Here is a 26,722-nt window from a genome sequence, read left to right on the forward strand (position 1 = left end):
CCCAACAGCACCACCAGCTAGGGAAACAAATGTTTAATCCTGAGCTTATAGGGGGGCATTCAATTCGATCTGCAGCAGAGGCTGATAAGAGTATCTCTCTCAGCCTTCTTTCTTAGCAAGATACATATAATGTAAAAATCTACATATCCTCACATTGGGGGAATTTCCCCTAGAAAAATGCCAATGAGAGGCAGGTGAAACAATAGTAACCATTTGTAGTTACTTCTCTCTCCAAGCTTCCATCTGGATGACCCTGGAGATGTAACATTTGTGTCTATCTTCCTTTAGGAGGTTGTGCGGTTCCTGGATACCAAGCACCCAAACCACTATCAAGTCTACAATCTATGCAGTATGTACATGGCTCACTACTGGGGTACTATAGATGGAGAACAGATTGCACGAAGACTCCTCTATGAGATTTCATTTTTTTCATACGTATTTAGTAGTGGGAAGTCAGAGTAAAACTCCCCATCTTGTGTTGGCCTTATGTGATAAGGAAGTTAGCTGGTCGGCACAAAGAACTTTAGAAGAGAGGCTGAGGTGGGCCTGCAAGAACCAAATGGGCAGAGCAGAGGTCAGCTGTGTCAGGAAATGCCTGTTCTTGTGGTTCTAGAATAACACATTTATTCTTTATTTCCTTCTATATTACACTGAAGGTGTAAAAATTAGCAACTCCATCTTCTAACCTACCTAAATTAGGTATGATGGGGGGAGGGAGCTGGATTAAAACAAAAGCTCAACCCTGTAGTTTGTTCCTCAGGTTACCACCCCGTCTCTGGTGTCCTGTTCAATGCCTGTATATTCAATGAGCGTTCTTAGGAGCTAGCAGCTCTATCAGCTATATTTGTCTCTGTTCTGGGATTTCTAATACCCATGGTGATGTACTGATAAGACACTATAGAAAGCTACAGGTGAAATCTCTTTAAAAATGAGTTTAGTTTTCTCAAGGTGGCTAATCACCAACCTTTTTCTTTTTCAGCTTTAAATTTTTATTTTTAGAGCAATCTGAAAGCTACTCTAGAAGATAAGGAATTTCTAATTGAAACTTTAAATCTATTTATAACTTTAACATTGGCTATGTCACTAGGCATAGATAAGTGACATACGTATTATTTCTCTTAGGTGAGAGAGCTTATGACCCTAAGCACTTCCACTACAGGGTCCGCAGAATCATGATTGATGATCATAATGTCCCCACTCTTGAGTGAGTCTTATGCCACACTGGCTGTCAGAAAAGGGCTAATTACTTTGGGCTGGGTGTTTTAGAGAAGTAGTGATTTGGAAACAATTTCATTGAATGAAAAAATCTTATATTTGAAATCAGGGAAATGTTGTTGTTCTCCAAGGAAGTAAATAATTGGATGGCTCAAGATCCTGAAAATGTTGTCGCGATTCACTGTAAGGGAGGAAAAGGTAACACCACTTTTTTTCTTTTTCTTTTTTTCTCTTTTTTTTTATTAGGTATTTTCCTCGTTTACATTTCACTTTTTTTCTTTTATTTTCCACTTTGTTAAGAAATTGGAAAGAAATACTGATGTGTGCGAACACAGGCGGTTAATATTAATCATTAACACTTTAAAATACTAGTTTTATTTTTTAGATATTTTCTTTATTTACATTTCAAATGTTATCCCCTTTCCTAATTTCCCTTCCAAAAATCCCCTCCCCACCTCTCCCCTTCCCCTGCTCTCCAACCCACCCATTCCCATTCCTGGTCCTGGCATTCCTCTATACTGGGGCATAGAGCCTTCACAGGACCAAGGGCCTCTCCTCCCATTGATGACCGACCAGGTCATCCTCTGCTACATATATAGCTAGAGCCACAAGTTCCTCCATGTGTTTTCTTTGATTGGTGGTATAGTTCCAAGGAGCTCTGAGGGTACAGGTTAGTTCATATTGATGTTCCTGCTATGAGGCTTTAGTCTCCTTCAGCTCCTTCAGTATTTCTCTGGCTCCTTTATTGGGGACCTTATGCTCCATCCAATGGATGACTGTGAGCATCCACTTCTGTATTTTCCAGGCACTGGCAGAGCCTCACAGGAGACAGCTATATCAGGCTTCTGTCAGCAGGTTCTTGTTGGCATCTGCCTAGTGTCTGCGTTTGGTGGTTGTTTATGGGATGGATCCCCAAGTGGGGCAGTCTCTGGATGGTCATTCCTTCAGGCTCTACTCTGAACTTTGTCTCTGTAACTCCTTCCATGGGTATTTTGTTCCCCCTTCTAAGAAGGAATGAAGTATCCACACTTTGGTCTTCCTTCTTCTTGAGTTTCATGTATTTTGCAAATTGTATCTTGGGTATTCTAAGATACTGGGCTAATATCCACTCATCAGTGAGTGCATATCATGTGTGTTCTTTTGTGATTGGGTTACCTCACTCAGGATGATATCCTCCAGATCCACCCATTTGCCTAAGAATTTCATAAATCCATTGCTTTTAATAGCTGAGTAGTACTCCATTGTGTAAATGTACCACATTTTCTGTTTCCATTCTTCTGTTGAGGGACATCTGGGTTCTTTGCAGCTTCTGGCTATTATAAATAAGGCTGCTATGAACATAGTGGAGCATATATCCTTATTACAAGTTGGAACATCTTCTGGGTATATGCCCAAGAGATATTGCTGGATCTTCTGTCCAATTGGAATGTAAATAAAGAAAATATCTTTAAAAAAAAAAGTACTATGTCCAATTTTCTGAGGAACTGCCAGACTGATTTCCAGAGTGGTTGTACAAGCTTGCAATCCCACCAGCAATGGAGGAGTGTTCCTCTTTCTCCACATCCTTGCCAGCATCTGCTGTCACCTGAATTTTTTATCGTAGCCATTCTGACTGGTGTGAGATGGAATCTCAGGGTTGTTTTGATTTGCATTTCCCTGATGATTAAGGATGTTGAACATTTTTTCAAGTGCTTCTCAGCCATTAGGTATTCCTCAGGTGAGAATTCTTTGTTTAGCTCGGTATCCCATTTTTAATAGGGTTATTTGATTTTCTGGAGTCCACCTTCTTGAGTTCTTTATATGTATTGGATATTAGTCCCCTAGTGGATTTAGGATTTGTAAAGATCCTTTCCCAATCTGTTGGTGGCGTTTTTGTCTTATTGACGGTGTCTTTTGCCTTAAAATACTAGTTTCAACACCAAAGGAATGTAAGGAGGAAGAAAAGGGAGACGCAGAGGGGAGGGAAGAACAGGAGAGTGAGGAAGGCAAGAAGGGAAAGGAGTTAAGGAACACTGGGAGTATTTTCCCCTGCCTGCTAAATTGGATTGTTTTGATTTTGAATTGCTAATATAAGTCTGTTAAAATACCAATGGCATTTATCTTTGAAATTGAATAATGCTTTTTATCTCACAGCTATTGTTAATTGGAAGAGATTGTATATATTTATGATATGCATTATATTTTTGTAGCAATATTGTGGAATAGCTAGATCCAACTAATTTACATAATTATCATCCTTATTGTGGTTAATACGCTTTTCCTAGATGACGGGTGACCTTGAACATATTTATATAGCTGTTGGCCTTGTGCATGTTTTCTTTTGGAAATACCTTTTAATGCCCATTTTTCTGCTGTTTCTATTGTTATTGCTGTTATTTGTTTGGAGAGAAGTTTCTTGTTTGTTTGTTTTTTCTTTTCCTTGAAACAAAGTTTCAATAAGAAGCACAGCTGGTCCTTGAACTAGCTAGTATCCCAGGCAAGCCTCCAACTTATGATCCTCTTGTTTCCTTCCAAGTGCTGGGACTGCAGGTGTGACTATCTGGCACTAGGTTCTTTCTACAAAAGAGCTACTTTTCTCATTGAAGTTTTAGACAACATATTCAAATACTGGTTCTCATCCTGCATCGCCCCAGGTCCTCCCATCCCACTGTATGCCTTCTTTCTCTCTCTCTTTAAAAAACAAACAGGCAGACTTTTAAACACCAGGTTTAAAAAAAAAACAATAAAAAGAACAAGAAACACACACACATACACACAAAGCCCTTACAAAATTAGAAAACACAAAACAAAAAACAAAAAACCAAACAATACCAGTAAGATAAAAATGCCCAAATAAAGCCATATGAAACATAAAAAGACAATCAACAGGCACAGCACTGAGTTCATTTTGTGTTAGCCATCTACTGCAGGGCATGGGCCCAGCCTTAAGCATCATTTGCGTACCCACTGAGACACAGAGAAAACATGCTAATTTGTCTTCCTGGCTCTGGGACGCCTCATTCAGAATGATTGTTCCCAGGTTCACTCATTCGGATGAGGAGCCTGGGGCCAGGGGCTCCTCAATTCCTGGACATTCAGACGCCTCTGGGGAGCTGGGAGTTGGGAACGGAGTTGGGTTTCTTGGGCTGAGGAGCCCAGGCAGAGGATGGGGAACTCCAAGTTTAGCTCACCAGCAACTGTCCTTAGCTTAGCAGTAATTGTCTGGGAGCACTGAAGGGCCTTCTGCAGGAGACTTAGAAGGCAGATGGTGTGGCTCTGTAGATGAAGGCTTTCTCCATGGTCCCCACCGTGGTTCTTCACGAGAGAGACCGTCTTTGGTTCCAAACTGTTCATTGATTGGGAACCCCAGCTTCAGCCTCCCTTGTCTTAGGCCTTGAATTCCCATTCTTTAAATGACCTTTTTTTTTTTTCTAGGAAGAACTGGAACCATGGTGTGTGCCTGCCTCATTGCCAGTGAAATAGTTTTAAATGCAAAGGTATGAAAAACCATCACTGAACTGTCTCATGCAGATTGAACTGAACTCTAAAATGTTATGGTGGTTCTTTGAGTCATGGCTCACAGAAGTTAAACTGGAGAGGTGGCTTTTCAGAAACCATGGGTTTAGGACTCCCTTATTTAATATGTGAGTAGTTGCTGGCCTAGCTCTTGCTCTGGGCCAGGTCTTGGCAGGGGTCAGAGAGACACAAAACTTAAGGGAATGCAAAAATATTCCAGTAAATAAGATTTGTCACATTTTAGGCAATATTTTTAAAAACAAAAATTAGTATAGCAATCATGGCATACAATATCAACATTTTCGTAGAGGCAGAGCATAGCAGCTGCAGGATTAAGGTAAGATATGTTAAGCCAAGTCGTGTAAATGTAAAAAGGCTCAGTTAGGCTTGTAGCTGCCTATCCTCATGCCAGCATTCCACACTGAAGCAAGATCTTAAATTCAAGGCCAGCCTTGCTATAGAAGGAAAAAGAAAAGGCAAGAATACTCCACCGTGGTCAAAATGCTGCCCCCCTCTCTCACCACTAACAACATGGCTGCTTCCTTCTTTACAAGAACAATATAAAGATTAATTAGATAAGTGTCTCGAAAGGATCCAAGCATCTTTACAGTTGGTAAGTCATTCAACGGTGTCACCTTCCAGCTCACAGCACCATCTGATTGTCTCTGCTATGGCAAAGTCAACATATGGGAGGCATGGGGGATATGTAACCTCTTTAGACACTTCTGAGGCAACAAGGTGGGCTGATTCCAATTTCTATAAAAAAAATTTTTTTACATATATGTAGTGTGTGTGTGTGTGTGTGTGTGTGTGTCTTTCTGTCTGTCTGTCTGTCTAGACAGCTTGTAGAAGTTATAGGAGTTGACTTTCTGTTTCCACTATGTAGGTTCTGGGGATCACACTCAAAGCATCAGGGTTGGCTGCAGGCTCCCTTTCCCACTGAGCCATCTTGCTTGTCTTGTTTCCACTTCCCGAAACAGGATTCCCAGTCACTTGCCTGCCAGGGGCTGGGAGTTTAGCACTTACAGGAAGCACTTCTGAGTACTCTACTCGCCTCTCCCACAGTGTGTAGAAGAGACTCTGGCTTCCAAATGTCCCCTTCTAGAATCCCACCTACTCTCTCTGTTTTTATAGCTTGACACACAGGTTTTGAAAAATGGGTACTTTTTCCTGGTTTTCTGACGCCTATGGGGACTGTGTGTAAGGCTATGCCTGCCCTACTGGTGGGCCAGCTGATTCAATGCCTGGGAGGGCCAAAGGTACAGGTGAAAAAAAGGGGTATCCCGGGACAGTGATTTTTAAATTGTAGATCAATAATTAATGAACGATAAAAATGTGGGGCTGGGAAGTGGTTCAGTTGATAAAAAGCCTGTTGAACAAGCATAAGAGCCTGAGACCAGAATCCTAGAATCCAAGTAAAAATGTGGCGGCGGGGGGGGGGGGGGGGGGGGGGGGGGGGGGGAACGACAGGGCACCAGAAAGAGCTGCATTGCTGGAGCTGGTGGAATCCAATGTAATCAAATCAGTGAACTCTGAGTTCAGTGAGAGATGGACTCGGAAAGTGAGTTGGAGGGAGTGAGGAGATGGTTTTGTCGAAGGGCATAAGGACCCGCTTTCAGATCCCCAGCACCAATGTAAAAACAAAAACAAAAAACGCCACGCACAATGATGTGTCCCTGTAACCCCAGCAAGGTGGGGTCCGGGGAAGGAGGCCAGGCCAATTCCAAAGGCGCGCTGGCCAGACAATGTAGCTGATTCAGTGAGACCCTGCAGTCAGCTTTCCCGATTCCAGGGCCGGAGTCTGGTCTGTTTCCTGTTTGGAAATGGAAGGGAGAGGAGTTGACCAGATGGTTCCTAGCCTTTCCTGATTTAGCATCCCATGTATCTATGAGTCTTCGGTCTCACAAATACACGTTCCTAATGTGTTGTCCCAACTACGCCATTTGGGATAGCCTCTACGCAGAGACTGTCAACTTTAAGAAGCAGCTCTTCAAGAGTGAGGTCAAACCTTGGTTGGGTTGTCCCGTTTCCTATAGGAAAGTCTGTACTTTTTTGGAGAGCGGCGGACAGATAAAAGCAACAGCTCGAAGTTCCAAGGAATAGAGACCCCTTCTCAGGTAAGGTCTCTGTTCCGAGGGTTCTGCCACCACGCCATTCATCCCGTGCCCCACCCTCCTGGCTGATAACCATATGGCAGTACTCAGGTGCCCTGGGCCAGGCCTTGCTTCCTCCCTGAGGCTCAGAGCCCCACCTCAGATGCCAAGCCTTGTGATCAGCCCAGAACATTCTACCTCTCATTTTATCTTTGTTATGGTTTCTAGAGTTCAGGAATTGATTTGCCCTCCCAAGGTAGGAAGGTCCTGAGGTCTAACCACCATATAAAGTTTACCCCACAATTCCCTGAAAGGAATTATCTTTCACAGGTACCTATTCAGACATACAAACAATTCAATCCCTAAAGAACAATCACCGGAACTGTTTCTGAATGATTTGTGTATTTGTGTGTGTGTGTGTGTGTGTGTGTGTGTGTGTGTGTGTGTGTGTGTGTGTGTGATGTGTAGTATGGTGTGATGTGTGTGTGTGGTGTAGTAGGTGTGGTGTGTGTGTATGTGTGTGCATGTGTGTGGGGTAGTATGCAGTATGTGTATATGTTTTGCGGGTGTGTGTGTGTGTGTGTGTGTGTGTGTGTATACAAGGATATAAGGGTAGAGAAGGAGAGAAATTGTATTTTAAGGAAGAATGAGCTGGGCCTGGTGGTACACTAATCCCAGCACTTGGGAGACAGAGGCAGGCAGATCTCTGAGTTCAAGGCCATCCTGGTCTACAGTGTGAGTTCCATGACAGCCGGGGCTACACAAATAGACCTTGTCTAGGAAAAAAAAAAACAAATAAAAAATAAAAATAAGAATAATAAATACTATTATGAGCCAGGCCTGGCAGCTTATACCTGTAATCCTACAGAGAGGCAGGGACATCTCAGGTTTGAAGATCACCTAGGCAAGACCTTATCACAAAAAATAATTGTTATTTCATACGTGTGTGTTTGTGTCTATATATCACATTAGATCTACACACTATTATAAAATATCTGCTGTTGCCTTTTGTTTTCTCAAAAAAAGATTTACTATGGAATTTTCCAAACACAGTGCATTAATGAGAACTGTTGGTACTCTGGCGAATAGGCGATGAAGAAGTTAAAGGAGGGGTGGCTTGTCTGGCTCAGTTTTGGCTCATTCCCTCCTATCTTTTGGGGCCTGATGGAGGCAGTAGGTGAAGGAGTTAATGTAAACCACAACACACACACTCTCATGCACAGGCACACACACACATACATATACACACATACACACACTCACACACACAGGCATACACATATACACACTGGCACACATATACACAGACACCCACATACACAGCAGGCACACATATACATACATATATATATACATACATACATACATACATACATACATACATAGGCATACACACACACACACAGTTACACACAGGCACACACATACACATGCAGGCACACACAGGCACACACTAGGGTAAAGCCCTTTACAGTCACCATACTACCTCAGCAGACATTTCAGCTCACTGTCAGCTACATCCATTCTCCACCTTCTCTCCTCAAACCCGTGGGCACCACTATCCACACTTCCTTTCCCTAAGCCTGAATCATTTTGAAGGAAATTCCATTGACATATCATTTTATCCCAGTAGTATTTCACTGTGACACTTGACATAGGACCCTCTTAAAAGCCTCTCAATACCCACCAGACATAGTGGCACATGCCTCCAATCCCAGTGCTCAGAAGGCAGACTGGTGGATTTCTGTGAATTTAAGGAGACCAGTCCAGTCTACATAGAGAGTCCCAGGACAGACAGGGCGACAGACAGAGCCTGCCTCAAAACAAAACCAAAATCTCCTTCGTACTGTTTATCAAGCCATTCACAGTCACTTACTGCAGAGAAAGAAAAGAATAAAAGAGGATTTATGATTGTTTATGGAAGTTGAGTAATAAAGTGTGTTATAGCCTTAGATCCTAGTACTCACCAAAATGGAAAAGAACATAGCATTGGTTACATAAGAGAACAGGAGTGCGTTTTAAATATTGTTGTGTGGCTGGAAAGATGGCTCATCATTTAAGAACAGATGACCTGAGCTCTATTTGCCCATCCACATGTTGACATACAGCCATCTGTCACTTCATTCCAGGGACTCTAACACTCTCTTCTGACCTCCAAGGCTACCAGGCATGCTTGTAGTATGCATACAAACATCCAGTCAAAACCTTCATACATATAAATAATATTAAAAAATAAAAAAACAATGTGCTATGAAAGAGCACACATGTCAGAATGTGCGTTGCATGATGTCATGTGTACAAAGTTCTATAACACACAAGACTGACCTGCAACTGAAATGTCAGGACAGAAACAACTACCAGAAAGGGCACTGATGACCTCAGGCCCAGCAGGTAGATCAAACCTGGCTAAAATATCCTACGTTAAAGGCTACCATCTCCACTCTCCGAGGAGACTTGCATTACATAGCTCTGTGTATTTGCCAAAACTCAGTATAGGATGGCCTCACTTGCCCATTTCACTGTCTGAAATGTTTCCTTAGGGGCCCCAGGCAAGAAAAACCTATAAACAAATCATTGTCTCTCATATGCACATGAAACTATTTAAGGAAGTGTGAATTAATAATTGCAGCATGTTTTTGAAATGAGTGAAATAGAAGGGCACCTGAACAAATAAATTAGGAAGTGAATATAGAGCAAGAACTCAACAGCAGAGCAGTGGGGACAAGATCACAGCTGCCCGGCTATATCGTGATCAATTCACTTTCCTCGATCTCTTTCAGTAAAGCACAGTGGACATTAAAATCCTGGACACAGTGTAGAAAACACATCTCAAGATCAAATGTGCATGACAATAAGATGATTCAGTGGGTGAAAGTGCTTGCTGCCAAGCCTGATAACCCGTGTTGACTTCTAAGAGCTCTCTTGGTAGGAAAAAAAAAAAAAAAAAAAAAGAGCTGGATCCTGTAGCCTGATTGATGTATAATGAACATGAGCACAATGACATTGACAAGTGCAGTTGTGCATGAGTGTGCTTGCACCCTGAGTGGAGGATATTGAGCCATTCACGGAGGCTTCCCAGGATCATGAGTGTGCCATTGAGGAGAGAAAATAATCATGACATGGCAGGGAGTTGGTCAAAACAATATAGACTCTAACAAGTGTCTTGGAACAAGTGATGAGCAAAGAAATCATGGTCTTCAAAAAGAACGTACACATATAGATCCAGGAATCACAGGGGCAGCTGAACATTTGGAGGCCACAGAGCCCACTGGCTAGCCACGCTAGCTAAATGCATAAACTGCAAGTTTACTAGAGACCTTGTATCAAAATAAATAAATAATCTCTTCGAGTTCTAAGCCAGCTTAGTCTACATAGCAAATTCCAAGCCAGCCAGGGCTACACATTGAGACTTTATCTCAATGATGATAATGATGATACTGATAATGATGATCCACAAAGATACCCAGCACTAATCTGTGAGTACCCACATCCATATAGATATAGATCAATCTCGCATGCACAAAAACAACACAGGAACCCATATGTAAGCCTTGGCTCCTCTCATGTTAGCTCATTCACCACAGCACCAAACTCTGTCTTTATTTTTCTTGGTAGATACTCAGTAATGAGGCAACATATATGAAATATGCCCAACTACATAGTAGCATACTACAGTTGTTTCCTTACTGTAACTGTACCTGACAAACTCTTTGTGTGTGTGTGTGTGTGAGAGAGAGAGAGAGAGAGAGAGAGAGACAGACAGACAGACAGACAGACAGACAGACAGAGACAGAGAGAGACAGACAGAGAGAGAGAGAGAGAGAGGGAAGAGGAAGAGGAAGAGGAAGAGGAAGAGGAAGAGGAGAGAGAGAGAGAGATTGGGGGAGCAAGAAAGGAGAAAGGATTAATTATGCTGACCTTAGACTTTTTCTCCCCACTTAAACTGAGGCCTCTGTTGCTTTGCAGAATAGATATGTGAAATATTTTGAAAAACTGAAAATTAACTACCAACTAACTCTCCCTCCCAAAAAAGTACTCGTGATAAAAAGATTGGTCGTTTATTCCATTCATGGTAAGTGCTTTGTTAGAACTGTGGGGTTGGGCTGAGGGCCAGCATTTTCATGTTTGCGGGGCGGGGGGTGGGGAGGTGGGGGGGGTGGAGTGGCTGTTTATTTAAGGTGTGTCACACATGAACTCCTACCTCTGCAGTTGCCCACAGGCTATGTGAGGGCTTGATGACAGCTCCTAAATGTCTGTCTCCTTCCCTTCCCTTCCCTTCCCTTCCCTTCCCTTCCCTTCCCTTCCCTTCCCTTCCCTTCCCTTCCCTTCCCTTCCCTTCCCTTCCCTTCCCTCCCCTCCCCTTCCCTTCCCTTCCCTTCCCTTCCCTTCATTGGTTGGTGTGTGTGAGGTTTCAGGAGACATCCCTTGTCCCTTCTCCTTGCTTCTCTGACCTCAGTCCAGGGCAGACGTTTGGAGAGGCAGGAAAGATCACCCTGGGCACTTGACAACCAACGTTTCTTCCTCCCCTTATTAGAGCTCACCCTGCAGAGGCGTCCCTGTGGAGTTCCTTCACCTGCCCTTTTGGAGACCTTTGTTCTTATCATCTGATTTTTTTTTTCTTTTCAATTGTTTCTGTTTTTTTATTTTATTTTTTGTTGTTTTTTTAATTAATCATTTTATTAGTTTACATTTCAAATGATATCCCCCTTCCCAGTTACTCCTCCAAAAATCCCCATCCCATTCCCTCTCTCCCCCTCTCCCCTTTGTTTCTATGAGGTGCTCCTCACCCACTTCCGCCTCGATGCTATCTGATCTTTATCTACCCTTTCTCCTCCTACTACAGCCTCCTCTGCATCTCCATCATGATGCCTTAAATACCAGTCAGCCAGTGTTTTATTTATTGTCATATAACTTCTGAACCTTAAGAGTCTTGTGTCAGCAGAGTCCTGAGTCCTGGATGCCATGGGAACCACTACCTACCAGCATCCTCCAGAAGATGGAGGATGTCTAGCCTTCTGAGCCACACAAAATAAGATCTAGATGTATAGCCTCTGATACTTGCCAAATTCTGCCTCTTGAGATTGTTTACATACCATTGTTTACATTGGAAACTTTAAGGAATATCTACATATTTGTCTAGATTTCTCTCTTCTTCAAATAAATTTCAACCTATTGTTTCTAGGTAGATTTCTAACAGAGCATTATACAAGTAGCCTCCTGTCCTAGCAGGAGAAGGCCTGGGTGCTTAAGTGAGCAGCTGTCTGTGGAAAGGCTTTGAGGACAGCAAAGTCCATTGTTAATGCTTCCTGGGACCTGTAAGACCCATGAGAATCATGAAGTGGAGGTGATAGCATCTGCTTCAGTGGCTGGCCTCACTTACCATTTCCAACTGTGGTTAGACCCCACCCGAGGGAGGACAGAGGCTACCTTGTCCGATGAGCGATAGAAAGATGGCAGTGCCTCCCTCAACTTCCTTTCCATCGGCATCAGGGCTTAGGAAAAAGATCTGCACTGCTGAATTCTGTACCACAAAAGGTGGCACCTTCTGCAGGTGGAACAGTTTGTTTTCCTAAGAAATGTAAAAGGCAAAATAAAATCAAAGCTAGCTACATAACAGACTGTTTCATATTTGAGTGTATTCTATGCCCCAATTTCCTCTTCATCAGCAACAGGCAATAGCTCATCTATACAAATATCTATGAGCACTAACTTTATATGTGGCCAAGAGACATTTAGTCACACAAGGTTTTGATGCAGTTCTCTAATATGAACATTAAGAATAAAAATTGTTCCTTAAATATGCTGATTACAAAGGTTCTAATATGTTCAAGTATCTTATACTCAGCCTGATATCTGATCATGAGACTACAATTTCCCTCAATAATATTTTCATGTTTATTTAAACCCCGTGGAGACATTGTAGATTTAAAACTCTAAAGTTTTATAGTTTTATTCAAAGACAAGAGGAAGTAACACAGACTTACATGAAATTTCCTGTAAAGTCTAGCAGGGCATTTCCTGGGCTTGATTTCCTAATTTTTATTTGACGTAAATCAGGGGCCTTTAAGTACCATCCAGTAAGATTGCTCATGAAGACTTGTAAACAGATACAACCCTAGTCTTAAAAATTAGGATTGGTCAAGCTTTACAGAATAGATTCCAGGAGGCATACATGTCAGGGTAACATTTATATTACAGCATCTTTGGTAATAACCAGTCTTATTTTTAAATAAAAATCACCTTCCCTTAAAGAATCAGGTCAAAACAGAAATGGAATGGGAGGGAAAGGCATAAAAAACGTGAAAGCAGACAGTCTTGTGCAGCACAGCTGCTCGAAGTTATGGGATCTTCTCTCTTTGAGCTGTTTTTTGGTTGGTTGGTTTTTGTTTGTTTTTTTGTTTTTTGTTTTTGTTTTTCAAGACAGGGTTTCTCTGTATAGCCCTGGCTGTCCTAGAACTCACTTTGTAGACCAGGCTGGCCTTGAACTCAGAAATCCACCTGCCTCTGCCTCCTGAGTGCTGGGATTAAAGGCGTGCACCACCATGTCTGGCTTCTTTGAGCTGTTTTATAATTCCTTACTTTGCAGAAAATCGACATCACAGATAATTTGTTCATAGTAATGTAAGTTGTGCCCAGTAGCTTGGCTTAGTCCCATCCGTCCTTCCCTACCTGCCTGCTCGTGAGTAGAACTTGGAAGCACGGTACCTTTTTGGTTATTTGTTTTTCTTTTGTATTTTTAAGTCATGAAGATCCATTTACACAGTTCGAAATTTTTAAGTGTGTGGGAGCTGAAGGGCTTAGATAAGCCCCTTTGTTACCATGTGATAAGGGTTTTTAAACTTCATATAGTTCTATTTTTTTAAAGATTTATTTATTATTATACATAAGTACACTGTAGCTATCTTCAGACGTGCCACAAGAGGGCGTCAGATCTCATTATGGATGGTTGTGAGCCACCATGTGGTTGCTGGGAAGTGAACTCAGGACCTTTGGAAGAGCAGTCAGTGCTCTTACGCTCTGAGCCACCTTGCCAGCCTCCCCCCCCCCCCTTTTTTAAGTTCTATTTTTTATTCTATCATTTATATTCACTGCACATGATACTGTGTTACATAAAACACTTTCATACAAGTACTTGTCAGTTTTATATTTTTTGTTTCTGGTAGATATTAGTGGACTTTGGTAGTGAATGGGCAGAAGAAACCGAGGCCAGAGTCTAAAATTCATGATAATTTAGTAAGATGGTATTAATGAAACATTAAATGTGAAGAAAACAGAATGTCAGGGAGACCATCAAAATGATTGTGACTTCCTTAGAATATTTGCTAAAGCAAATGAAGAAGGTTCACTGGAGGCTTTCAGAGCCAAGTATTTGGGGGATTGATAGAGGAAGGGGGACCATTAGAACTAGAAAGGGGGACATAAGACCATTTGTTTAAAATTTATAGTGTGCTAAAGGAAGTCTGAATTTGGCCACCCTGAACTTTCCTAGAGATTGCTTTAGGAACCAGACTTAGAGTAAAACAAGAGGCATTTAGATAACTAACTTTAAATATCATGATTGAAAATCCAAGAAAGTCTGCAAGCCACCTTACCTGGGGTTTTCCCTAGAAAGACAAAACCATGACATTCTAACTTGTAGAAACTATATTCTCTTCTCTCTCTCTCTCTCTTGCTCTCTCTCTCTCTCTCTCTCTCTTCTCGCTCACCTCATAAATTCTGCTTTAGCCCGCAAAATCAAGCTTTTGAAGTCTTTTCTCTTCAAAAACAAAGTCTATACAAAGTCAGATGATCCAACATGGCCACACTGCACAGTGAGGTCACTATTCTCAAGCTATAATGCCAACCGGAGAGACGTCTTGGGTTTTAACAAGTGTGTATTTTCCACTTTCACCCAGGCGTTGGAAAAGGCGACGGGAGTGACCTGGAAGTACAAATCATAATGTGGCAGGAGACTGTTTTTTCCTTTTGTAATTCCAGGAATTGTATGGTAAGAGAAAACACATGAGCTGAAACTTCTGGTGTTTCAGTTCTGCTTCTGTGTGCAAGATAAGTATAGGGTATAAGTGTGGGTGTGGTTGTGGGTGCAAGCACGTGTGCACACAGAATCCAGAGGTCAAAGATGGGTGCTTCTTCAACGACTATCCACCTTATTTTTTGAGACTGAGTCTTTTACTGCTCCTGGCACTTGCTAATTCAGCAAGACCAGGGATCATTAGGTCTCCACATCCCCGATGGTAGGGTTACAGGGACAAAGCACCACACCCAATTTAGGTGCTGAGGATGCAAACCCTGGTCCTCCTGCTTACCCGATAGGCACTTGGTCAATCAAGCAATCAAGCAATTTTCCTAGCCCTGGTATTTAATTGAAAACACAACGTCAAAATAGCATGTTCACTAAGCCACAAAGAGATGCTTGTTGCTCTCCAGTTAGGGTCCAACTTGGTGATGCTTGGTTCAGATGCAAACCAGAGCTTGCTTCGTCTCACTTCAGAATGAGCAAATCTCATTTTCTTTAAATCCTGGCTCAGTCTTGCTTTGTCTTTCACTTTCCTATAATGCTTGAGTGCACTCCCACGATCTATCACGGTTGTAAACTTATGTCATATTTACATTCATGTCACCTTCGGCCTTCTTATCTTGTTTCCAGGTACTTAAAAAAAAAATCACCCTAGGAGCCTCAAAGATCACCTAGGATCTTCTAGAAATACACATTCCTAGGTTGTTCTCTCAGAGTACAAGTCAGGAAATCGTAGGCCCAGGCATCGTACATATAGTTCTGTTTGTAGTGATCTTGTCACTCAGATGTTCTGTGGATGTGTCTCCTGAGAAACAGGGAGTTTATGAACTAGAAAGAAACCTCTTTCCCTCAAGCAATGGGAGCTGAGAGGTGAGGACAAGTTGACAACAAGTTAGATAATAAGTTGAAAAACGCCTGGGGCGATGATTGGCCTTTGAAGCAACAGCATGGTGGTTTGGCTGAGGATGGCCCCATAGGTTCATATGCTGACCAGTTGGCGGAGCTGCTTGGGAAGGATTGGGAGGCGTGATCACTGCAGGTGGCGTCAAGGTTTCAGAAGCCCATACCAGGCCTCCTGCCTTATGATTAGGGTGGAGAGTCTCAGCTCAGCTCCTGCTCCAGTGCCATGCTCCCCAGCATACTGATCATGGACCAACTTTCTGAAACTATTAGCAAGCCCCATACGAAATGCTTTTCCCCCCGTGAGTGGCCTTGGCCATGGTGTCTTTTCACAGCAGCAGGACAGTGACTAAGACAGACACTCAGTTCTTGGTTGGACTTAGCATTCCCTTTCTTTACATTGTAATTTGTCCTTTTATTGACTTTATGGGTGTTTGTGAGCACTCACTGTGTGGTTGCTGCAAAGTCTGTAATGTGGGTATTCTTCATCCCAGTGATTAAAATGCATCTTCCAAGGGAGCTTTTCCATATATGGGACCCGTATTTGCCCACTCGGATCTAAAAATGTGATATTGTCCTTGATTCTTTTCTGCAGTGCCTAAATTAGTAATTCTTCTTGGCCATGCCTTTGAAGTTTCTCCTTTACTCCTCTCTCTGCTCAGACCTTTGTTTGCCCACATCTAAGTTTCTACACGATGTCCTCTGTATGAGATGTAACATGGAAGTCCTTAACTATGCACCCTGAAATACTGTCTCACTGTGAAAAGCTGTAGGTAGAAAATAAGGTGTGTATTACACCAGGGGTCAAATCCACAGACCTCTCTTTGGCTCTATTTATGCATTTATTTGTTTTTTGTTTGTTTGTTTGTTTGTTTTTGTAGATGTGTGTGTATGAGTAAATTTCTCTCTTAGTTCTACTTTTAATATACCTCAGAGTTTTGTTGTGTTGTGGTTTCATTTCTGTTTAGTTTCAAGAACTAAAACAAAAACAAAAACCTTTCTTGATGTCTTCCTTGACCCAGTGATCACTGAGTACTGTGTTAATATCTATAAGTTTGTGGTTTTATTAGAAATTGTTTTAGCTTTGATTTTAAGCTTCACTACATTGTGGCCACATAGGATATACAGTTATTTCCATTATTCTTTTGTTTACCAGGTTGTGGTTTTTAATCCCACCCAGTAGTATGTAGTCTATTTTAGAGAAAGTTCCATGAACTGCTGAGTCAAATATATATTCTTTGGTGTTTGGGTAGAATACTCAGCAGATGCCTGCTAGATCCATTTGAGATGTCTGATGTCATACATACAATTCCAATTATATGTATATTGAGTATTTTTGTCTGTATATTTTTGTCCAAATTATCTTTCTGTTGGAGAAAGTGAGTTATGGAAGTAAGCCTCCTATTATTAATTGAGTTGGGGTTAATCTGTGTTTAAAGTTCAGTGGTCACATATACACACAATTGGGTGCCTGTGAATTTGTCTCAGATTAATATCTTCTTGGCTAGTAATTCTCTTGATAAGAATGACACAATCTTCTTTATATATATTAGTTTGAAGTCTATTTGATTACATGTTAAGACAGCAACTCTAGTCCTATTTTCTTTTGATAATTTTTTTCTAGCCTTTCACTCTTGTTTGTTTGTTTGTTTGTTTGTTTGTTTGTTTTTCGAGACAGGGTTTCTCTGTATAGCTCTGGCTGTCCTGGAAATCACTCTGTAGACCAGGCTGGCCTTGAACTCAGAAATCCTCCGGCCTCTGCCTCCCAAGTGCTGGGATTAAAGGTATGCACCACCACTGCCCGGCTAGCCTTTCACTCTTAGCCAGTGTCTGGCCTTGAAGATAAATGGGGTTTCCTGTAAACAACTCAAAGATAGATTCTATTTCTTCATTCAATCAACTTGTGTCTTTTGCTTGAGAAGTTTAGGCCATTTATATTTAAAGCTACTGTTTAAAAAAAATGTGCTCATTGTTTGCACAGTGTATTATTGCCTGTATTTTATGCTCCATTGACTATAGATTTATTTATTTTCCTTCTGCACCCTCCTTTTCCATATGTGCCCCACCCACATTTCTTAATATACCTCCTTAAATTAATTTTTAAATTAATTTTTAATACCTCTTTTAAATTAATTTTTAATTTAAAAGACTTTCTTATATTGGAAATAGATTTTTTTTCTTTATATAACACACTTATGAGATAAAGAACCTCCAAAGATGCCATTCAATTCATCTTGTGTTGGCCATCTGAGCATTGGCCACTGGGCATGGAGCCTGGCTTTAGGAGTGGTTTGTATACCCAGTGAGATGCCATTGGAGAGAACTAATTTTTCATTTGCAAGTGATTATCAATAGGAGATAGCTTCTGGGTTAAGGATGTGGGCTTACATGCAACTTTCCTCTCAGTGAGGACCCCATCTGGTACAGAACCATGCAGGCCGTGCATGCTGCCAGAGTCTCTGTGAGTTTGCAAGTGCCTTGGTCCTGCTGTGTTTAGAGGGCCTTGTTCCTTTTGTGTCCTCCACCCCCTCTGGCGGCTCTGATAGTCTTTCTGCCTCCTATACTGCTGTTCCTTGAGCCCTAGGGGAGGGATTTGATGAAGACATCCCATTTAGGCCTGAGTGCTGCAAGGTCTCTCTCATCAACCAGCCTTAGGTCTCTGTATTTTTTCCCATCTACTTCGGGAGGAAGCTTCTCTGATGATGGCTGAGCAAGGCACTGATCTGATTTCCTGGCAGGCGTTTTTCTTTACCCTCTTAAATGCTTATTCCTCCCCTCAGTCTGAAGTATTCCCTATTGGGCTAGCTTGTTGGAAATGAATTCTTTTAGCCTGCTTATATCATGGAAAGTTGTTTCTCCTTCAAATATGGCTGATAATTTTGCTGGGTATAATAATTATGTTGACACCCGGGTTCTCTTGATTTCTTGATTTTAAAATTTTAGATTATATTTCTCCCTTCTCTTCCCTCTTTTCAAACCTTCCCATTTGCCCCTCTTTTCTCTCACTCAAATTTATAACCTCTTTTCCTCATTAATTGTTATTGCATGTACATATGTATATTTATACACATGTATATTTCTAAATATAACTGGCTCAGTCTATATAATGTTACTTGTATGCATATTTTCAGGGCTGAACATCTGATATTGAATAACCAGTTTGTGTGTTATTCCCTGAAGAACACACCTCTCCCACTCCCAGCTTGCCTCCATTGCCTAGAACTCTTTGTGTAGGGTATAGGCCTCATGGGCTTTTCTCTGCCCACTTTGGCATGCTTATTAGTGTCCTCCTTGTTCAGCTCATGTTTGGACACTCATATGGGTGAGATTTTATGGGTATAGCTTCCGACTTTATTAGGAGACAGGGCATCACAGCAAACTTCTTGATCTTATGGCTCCTACAATCTTTCTGTTCCCTCTTCCACAATGTCCCACGACTTTACCAGCACACCTAGGTTTCCAGTACTAGGTATGTTTTCCCTCTTGTTGAATGAGGCTTAAGTCCAATTAAAGAACTGTTGGTTACTGCCAAAGCATGAGTGCCACTGTACCCTTAGGATTATTGTGCCATGCTGATAATTTATGTGGGTCATAAGCAGCTAAGATGGGTAGGGCTGAGGTTGACTCCGTTGGACGTTTACATGGCACCTCTGATGGCCTTTGTGTTCTTTTAGAGCTTGAAATATGCTGCTCCGGGATCATCTGGGCTTTTGAAGTTTCCATTGATAATGTAGCTCTCATTTTGATGTTTTTCCTTTATATGTGATTTGTGGTTTTCTGGCAGTTCCCAATACCTTTTCTTGGTTCTAGAAATTCTAATTTAACTACAATATGCACACTAAACTCATTTTCTGGTCCTGTGTATTAGGTGATATGTGTGCTTCTTGTATGATCTTGTTGAAAACATGGTCTATGTCACCAGAAATTTTTCTCCATTTATGCCTATAATTAAATAATATAAATTAAATAATATATTTCATGGAAAACTAAAGTTCTGCACATTCCTTTGTTTTTTTTTTTAAATTTCTCCATATTCTTTGCTTGAGTGGTTCAACTCTTCTATTCTGCCCTCAAGTCTTGACATTCTGTCTTCTGTCTGTTCTGTTATGCTGGTATGTCCTTCCCCTGGGTTTTCTAACTGGATTATTGAGTTTTTCAATTGCATCTTCATTTCACTTTGGGTTTTCTTCGGTATTTCTATCTTTTTACTGTACGTTTTAGATCCTGACTTTTCTTTGTCATTTCATTTCAGCCATGTTTGTATTTCCTTGGACTTCACTTAGTTTACATTTATTGATATACTTGTGGCTTTCTTAGACTCCCTGAGTTTCTTGATCATAAACATGGTTATGTCTAATTCTATATCCCAGGTTCATTGAGGTAATTCTCATTGGCAAACATTCATTTTGTATTTGTTGTATTTTTGCAAAATGACCAGGACATGTGGATTTCTTCCTTTGGTTTTGTATCAGATATGGGATTCTAGTCTTCTCTGTTTAGTAAAAGCTTGGTTTTGTTGCTGTTGCCCAAGCATGGTTGATTTTAGATCAGCTATGAAGAGTTAGTAGGTCAATTCCTTGGTTGCTCTGTGTTTTGTTTTAAGATTTTTGTTTTATGTGCATGGGTGTTTTGCATATACATACATGTGTTGTATATCATGTACATGTAGTGCCCAGGAAAAAAAACAAAATAAGGTATCAGATCCCTACTAAAGTTACGGATAGTTGTCAGCCCCCGTATGGGTGCTGAGAACCTAATCCAAGTTCTCTGAAAGAATGGCTAGTACTTACAACTGCTGGGCCATCTCTTCAACCCCTCAGTGTTGGTTTTTAACTAGAGGGATGACCACAAACACATATGAATGGGACTCATGGCTGGGTCTGCCTGGGCACTACTCAAGCTATGCATACAGGTGTGAAGTTTGTGCAGGTGAGTTGTTATCTAAGGTACCCACCAAGTTAGGCTGATACACAGGCTATGACACCAAGATTAGGCCTGGGGTTTGGGTATGGCATAGCTAGGTGATGTTCTGTGACAATTTACCAGGCTAGGGCAGTCCACAGAGAGCTAGGCCTGAGCATCAGGGATGGTGTGCGTGACTGAGGTTGCAAGAACTCACGAGGATAGGTGGACAGGACACAAAGGCTGCACAACCAGCGCTAGGCCTGGGTTTGGAGATGGCATGCCTACTGTGTTTTTTTAAAAAGGTTTTAACATAGGAAAATGGTGTCTGTCCAATTGTAACGCTTTCTTGGTAATCTCTATTATATCGACTACTGTGCCTTTTAGCAGTGCCCCACCATAGCCTTCAAGAGATGTAGAGTTCATTTAAACAACTAAGTTACAATTTCATAGGGAGATTAACATCTGCTTATAAACATGAAATAACTGGGCTGTGACATCAAGAATACTTGATAATTTAGGGAGTAAGAATGGACTTCACCTTTGTACTTATTAGCTGGGCATATACTTCTGAACTTTATATGTTTGTCCACAGATATTTCATGACCCTGAAACAGACAGAGCAATAATCAATGTGTTCCATTGCCCGGCTCTATACGATGATGTGAAAGTGAAATTTCTCTCTCCGGTGAGTTATCAAGATGTACCTTGCTCTTGTCTAGTCCTCTCCTTTTGTCTTAGTTTTTTGAGTCCAGGTTGGGCTCGAAACTTAACATGTAGCCCAGGCTAGCCTCGAACGTGTGATCCTTCTGGCCTCAGCCTCCGGAGTGCCGGGATTACAAGTTTGTGTCACCCAACATGACTCTTTCTAGTCTAGTCTTTTGAATGATTTTGGTTTGGGATTTCCTTTGCCACAATTCCCAGAGCCAGCAGTGGTGGCACACACCTTTAATCCCAGCACTTGGGAGGCAGAGGCAGGCGGATTTCTGAGTTCAAGGCCAGCCTGGTCTACAGAGTGAGTTCCAGGACAGCCAGGGCTACACAGAGAAACCCTGTCTCAAAAAAACTAAGAAAAACTAAAAAAAAAAAAGAAAAGAAAATGACAGATGTCAGCTCATGGCCAGGAAACCAGAGGAAAGCAACAAATCAAAATTGTAGCTTTTTCCCTAAAATAACATAAATAGTATTTTTATTCATTTTTGTAAATTCTATATAATAAACATTAATTTTTCAAATAAGATGAAAACAGCATGATTTTTAAAAACCAAAAGTACTATAGAGTAGTAATTACATGTTTGTTTTGTATCTTTAAAACACATGTAGCCACTGGGAGGTCAGGCATATGTTTCATATGCTGTTTCATCCCAGCACTCAGGAAACAGCAGGTGAATCTCTGTGGGTTTGAGTCCAGCCTGGTCTACATTGTGAGTTCCAAACCTCCTGGGCTACATAGTGAGTCTCTGCCTCCCCAAAACCCAAAAACACCAATAACTTATAACATACTTAAAAAAGATTTTAAACTTACCTTTGAATTGATAGACAATATAAGTTTTATTCATCTAATCTCACCTTACGAAAAATAGGAATGTCTTCCATTGTCATTACTCAGAACATCTTAAGCATGTAATTATGTGTGTGTGTGTATATATATATATACATATATATATATATGCAATTATAAACATATGTAATTTATACATATATACATATGCACATATAAGTACATAATTCATAATTTATGCAGTTATAAATGTTATGTCTGGGCATTTACTGCATGTAGCAAACTTTAAGAATGAAATTTGTAGTTTCACTTTTTATAAAACTCTCAATCTGAACTACAAACAACTGTTAGTCGGCTTAAAATGTCTCTTGCCTTTTCTATCCTCTGCCTACTCTCTGTTAGCTACTCCAACTATGACTATGTAGAGGCAGCTGACTTGAGTAGTTCCCATCTAGGCTGGCTGCCATTGAATAATGGAGCCACCCCGAACTGTCATTGTCAGACAGCCATCTCTAACTAAAGACAATAATGGAAGTGCCATTTGTGAGGGGTGCTTACAGCAGCAGCCTGAGGACTCTCTAAAGATCAGCCAAAGCCTAGACTTTTAGAGACTGACCCGAGTCAAACCAGGACTCATGGGTCTGGGGCAGAAAGGAAATTGGGGACCAGGGAATATGAACCAGAACTGGTGTTAATGACGATACTGGAATATACATTTTAAGAGTAGGGATTAGAAGAAAAGCATCCGGAAACAAAGCATGGGAACAGGCTCTCTGAGAGTGACATCATTTCAGTAGTCCTATCTTGGTGGCCCTTAGACATATTGTGAAACGGTTGTTTGGAAACTTAATGAGAAAATAGGGTGGTTCCTGGGTGACCATCTGACTGGTTGATAATGGGTAAGCTCACAGGAGTACCAGAAGTTATCAATAGTGCAGAAAGGGGCAGTCAGAAGGACTAATTCCCTTCCCAGCATCACTACACTCAGCCTTAAGCCTGGTTCATTGCTACTTTAACATGAAGTCTCTACATAAGGAACAGAATCTCTATGGACAACCTGCATCACAAATGTTTACTGTTAGAAAGCTTCCCTCCCAGCTGGCAAGAGGCTTCGGGCGGGATGATAGTGATCCTTCCCACCTCATGGCCCCGAGTTTCCCCCATCTTTCTTTCTGGCACGGTAAGGAAGGCCCGGGGACCTCGGTAATACACAGCCTCTGCGATCATCAAAGCCAAAACATCCCAAAAATACAGGGTTGTGTTTTTAAATCATCTTTGATAATTATTTAGTAGAGCTTCCCCTTGCTGAATCAGTAAGAATTTTTTTTCCTTTAGCTTGGTTTTGAGACTTCTCTCTGGAAAGCAGCTATGAACGTTAGCCTTGTTCTAATAGAACTTCTGGTGGAGTGCTTGTATATACTTACAGGGTGATCCTCTCACAGGAAACCTGTTTATACTGGCAGACATCCTATGGCTCTTGTGTGCCTTGTCTAGTTTATTCCCACAAAGATGGCCACTTTAAACAAACAAATGAATAAATGAATAAAGATAGGCACTTTTACTGGGTGGTTGGTGGTGGCACATGCCTTTGGTCCCAACATTCAGGTAATCTCTGAATTTGAGATCAGCCTGGTCTACAGAGTGAGTTCCAGGACAGCCAGGGCTACACAGAGAAACCCTGTCTCAAAAGACAAAAAAGAAAAACAAAAACGAATAAGAGGAGCATTAGATTCCAGTATGCTAGGTTGGTAAGAGGGAGATGACCACAGAACACACAAGGTGATTATCAGCAGCAGCTTTTTATTACTTAAGGATCCCAGAAAGAAGAGAGTAGTACTCCTCACGGGGAGGAAGAAGGGAGCCAACTGAAAGCAATAGAAAGAGATCTGAGGATCAAAGCCTTATTGAGGTCCAGTGTGCGGTGCAGAACAGTCTATCAGACGGCTATAAAGCAAGCAGATTTTAGTTCCATAGAGTCACACAGTAACTTGCACACACACACACACACTAAAATGAAATGTAAATGTAAAAAATACTAAAATAAAATACAAAACAAATAAAATCAGTGTAGATAGTTCCTCTACTCTGCTGGCTTGCTCTCTCTCTCTCACACACACACACACACACACACACACACACACACACACACACAGAGTCTATTGCTCTAGGGTAGAACACCATCTACATAATTTCATTTAAACTATATATGAAAATGTATACATACACCCTTATATAAATATATATATGTGTGTGTGTGTGTGTGTGTGTGTGTGTGTGTGTGTGTGTGTGTAAATTTATGCTAATAAAATAAGGATTCCTTACGGCCTTTTCAAACACTGTCATCTTAATGCATGAAAGTTACATTTTAATGAAGCTCAATTTACCTATTTTCCTTTGCTTTACTGCATTATATTTGCAATTTATATGTTAATTGAAAACTCCAGCTAAACAACACATTTGTAGCACATAAATACCTTCCTTAACATTTTTAACACCAAGAAAAAGCAAGTCTCTTGAAGTCTTATATCTCGAGTGTATCATTACAGTCTATAAAGCACTGCATATTTAATGGATGTGGTTGCTCAATATGTATTAACAGGAATAAGAAATTTTAAACTCATCAGACTTAGTAGTTCTGTGTATCAATTTTATGAAGAAACTAACCTTTTTCTTTAACCATGTCTTTTTTAGAATCTTCCTAAATACTATGATGACTGCCCCTTTTTCTTTTGGTTTCATACATCTTTTATTAAAAATAACAGGTAAGATACATTGTAATCCAACAGAAACAGCTTAATGTGCCACATATTAGGGCAAGGTTTATGCCAGCTGTCCTCTGAGTTCAACTCATAGAAACAAGATCCGTGAATCATCACCCCAATGCCTTATGTCGTCTTAGTATGGGTTTAAAGTCTTCTGGATTTGTTTGCATTTATTATTAATATGAAACATACATACAACACAGCATACATTTATACATTTACCGTTTGTGTCTCCTTTTGTCTTCCCCCCCAACACCCCCCACCCCCGCAACCCCATGGAACTCAGTCCCAGTAGAGGCTCCGGCCACCACTCATCTCACCTCACTTGGGAAACTATGTAACTTGGTAAAGGTTTTATTTTAAACACAAGCTATTTGTTGAGCCTCAGTGTTGTGCTGATCACAAGCTCTGAGCCCTTGGACTCAGATCTGAGTGTGACAGCAAATTCCTTCCAGGGAAATTTAATATGCATCTGCTCAATGCCTTGAGTTTGACAAGGCCTCAATGAACAAGTGTTGGCTAACTGGCACCCACCCACCAAATCCCATGTGTGACCCAGAGGTGTCCACAGCTAAGAAGCTGATTGACACACCTAACATCTGGGACAGGAGTTAGAAAGCATAGGTATTAGTGAAGTCACCTAAAATCATTCCTGTGATAATTTTCCTCTTAAATGTGATTCGAAAATCATTTATTATAAATTGAACTGGAAATCTTTATTAAAAATAATTGGATTTGAATATTATCCCAAAGAATCTTCTGGTGGTAATAAGAAGGGGGAGGAAGAGTCAGACATATTGATAGGCAGGCAGACAGACAATGAGAACCCACTATGTCCTAACCTTCTCTTCAAGCTGACCGAGACTGGGTAACAAGTCAAGCCTTGTAAGACACCAGCAGGGAGCCAGTGGCCCAGACACGCACACACATTTAGATGAGTAAGAGCGACCCTGAATCTGGGGGAGATTTTTACCATTTATTTCTGGATGTGAAAACCCTTTGACTCGTGAGTCTTCAAAAGCCAGCTGGTAATTTGTTGCTATTTCTCAAGAGTGATTTTTGCTAGAGGACAGTTTCGTTCTTTATGGTCAATGTTAATATAAAAGAAGCAAAGTTGGATCATTTTCAGTGCTCACTTTTATAGGAGATTCTAAACGTGTCTGTAACATTTAATTTGCATATGAGTATGATGTTTTTATAGTCATAGTCAGGAGGTGGCTGTTTAGCCCAAACACCAACTTTTCCACTTAGAGGAGAAGCAGTATTTTATTACTGAGTTTTATTATACATCTCTGGAGTATCTTTCACTTATAGAAATATCATCAATAAGGTAATAAAAACCAATGTTGGAAGAATCAGCAACATATCCATACAAGGATTTTGTATCTCGAAGAATTGTAAGCAGCCAACCAACACACAGAGGCTCTGAGGGACTGAGAGGGACGGAGGCTCTGATCAGCAGTGAGGTCTTTTCTGATATGCCAAAATGGGTAAACTACTGCATGCCTTTCTGTTAGCCCTAAAAGAAAGGGTAATGGCTTTCTCCCCTATTTTTAGGCTTTATCTACCAAGAAACGAATTGGATAATACCCATAAACCAAAAACATGGAAAATTTATGGTGAAAAGTTTGCAGTAGAGGTGGATTTTGGTGAGAACTAGCTGTTGAGTAAGTGCCGCTCCCCTTCTTGGATAGAATCATGTTCTTCCAGATCCATGCTACATAGTTATGTCTTCTAACCAATGTTTTTGATGGTATGTCTGTATTTTATATATATGTGTGTGTATATGTATGTACATATGTTTCTGGGAAGTATATTAAATGTATACAGGAAAATT

At 41.0% G+C, this 26,722-nt stretch overlaps 1 protein-coding gene across 2 annotated transcripts in view; it reads left to right on the forward strand.

The window, feature by feature from the left end:
- Tpte (transmembrane phosphatase with tensin homology) overlaps window positions 1-26,722 on the forward strand; it is an 88,104-nt gene extending 61,382 nt beyond the window's left edge. The window contains exons 19-28 of one of the 2 annotated variants that reach the window (NM_199257.2): window positions 289-349; window positions 1,123-1,204; window positions 1,325-1,413; window positions 4,630-4,691; window positions 6,747-6,827; window positions 10,770-10,875; window positions 14,699-14,790; window positions 21,218-21,310; window positions 24,815-24,885; window positions 26,443-26,722. In NM_199257.2, coding sequence (NP_954866.2) covers window positions 289-349; window positions 1,123-1,204; window positions 1,325-1,413; window positions 4,630-4,691; window positions 6,747-6,827; window positions 10,770-10,875; window positions 14,699-14,790; window positions 21,218-21,310; window positions 24,815-24,885; window positions 26,443-26,545 — 840 coding nt within the window. In that variant the 3' untranslated portion in view covers window positions 26,546-26,722. Of the gene's footprint in view, window positions 1-288; window positions 350-1,122; window positions 1,205-1,324; window positions 1,414-4,629; window positions 4,692-6,746; window positions 6,828-10,769; window positions 10,876-14,698; window positions 14,791-21,217; window positions 21,311-24,814; window positions 25,044-26,442 lie in introns of those variants that run through there. The other variant, XM_017312675.2, reaches the window with a different exon arrangement.

The sequence above is a fragment of the Mus musculus genome, chromosome 8, assembly GCF_000001635.26.
Source record: "Mus musculus strain C57BL/6J chromosome 8, GRCm38.p6 C57BL/6J".
Lineage (NCBI taxonomy): Eukaryota > Metazoa > Chordata > Mammalia > Rodentia > Muridae > Mus > Mus musculus.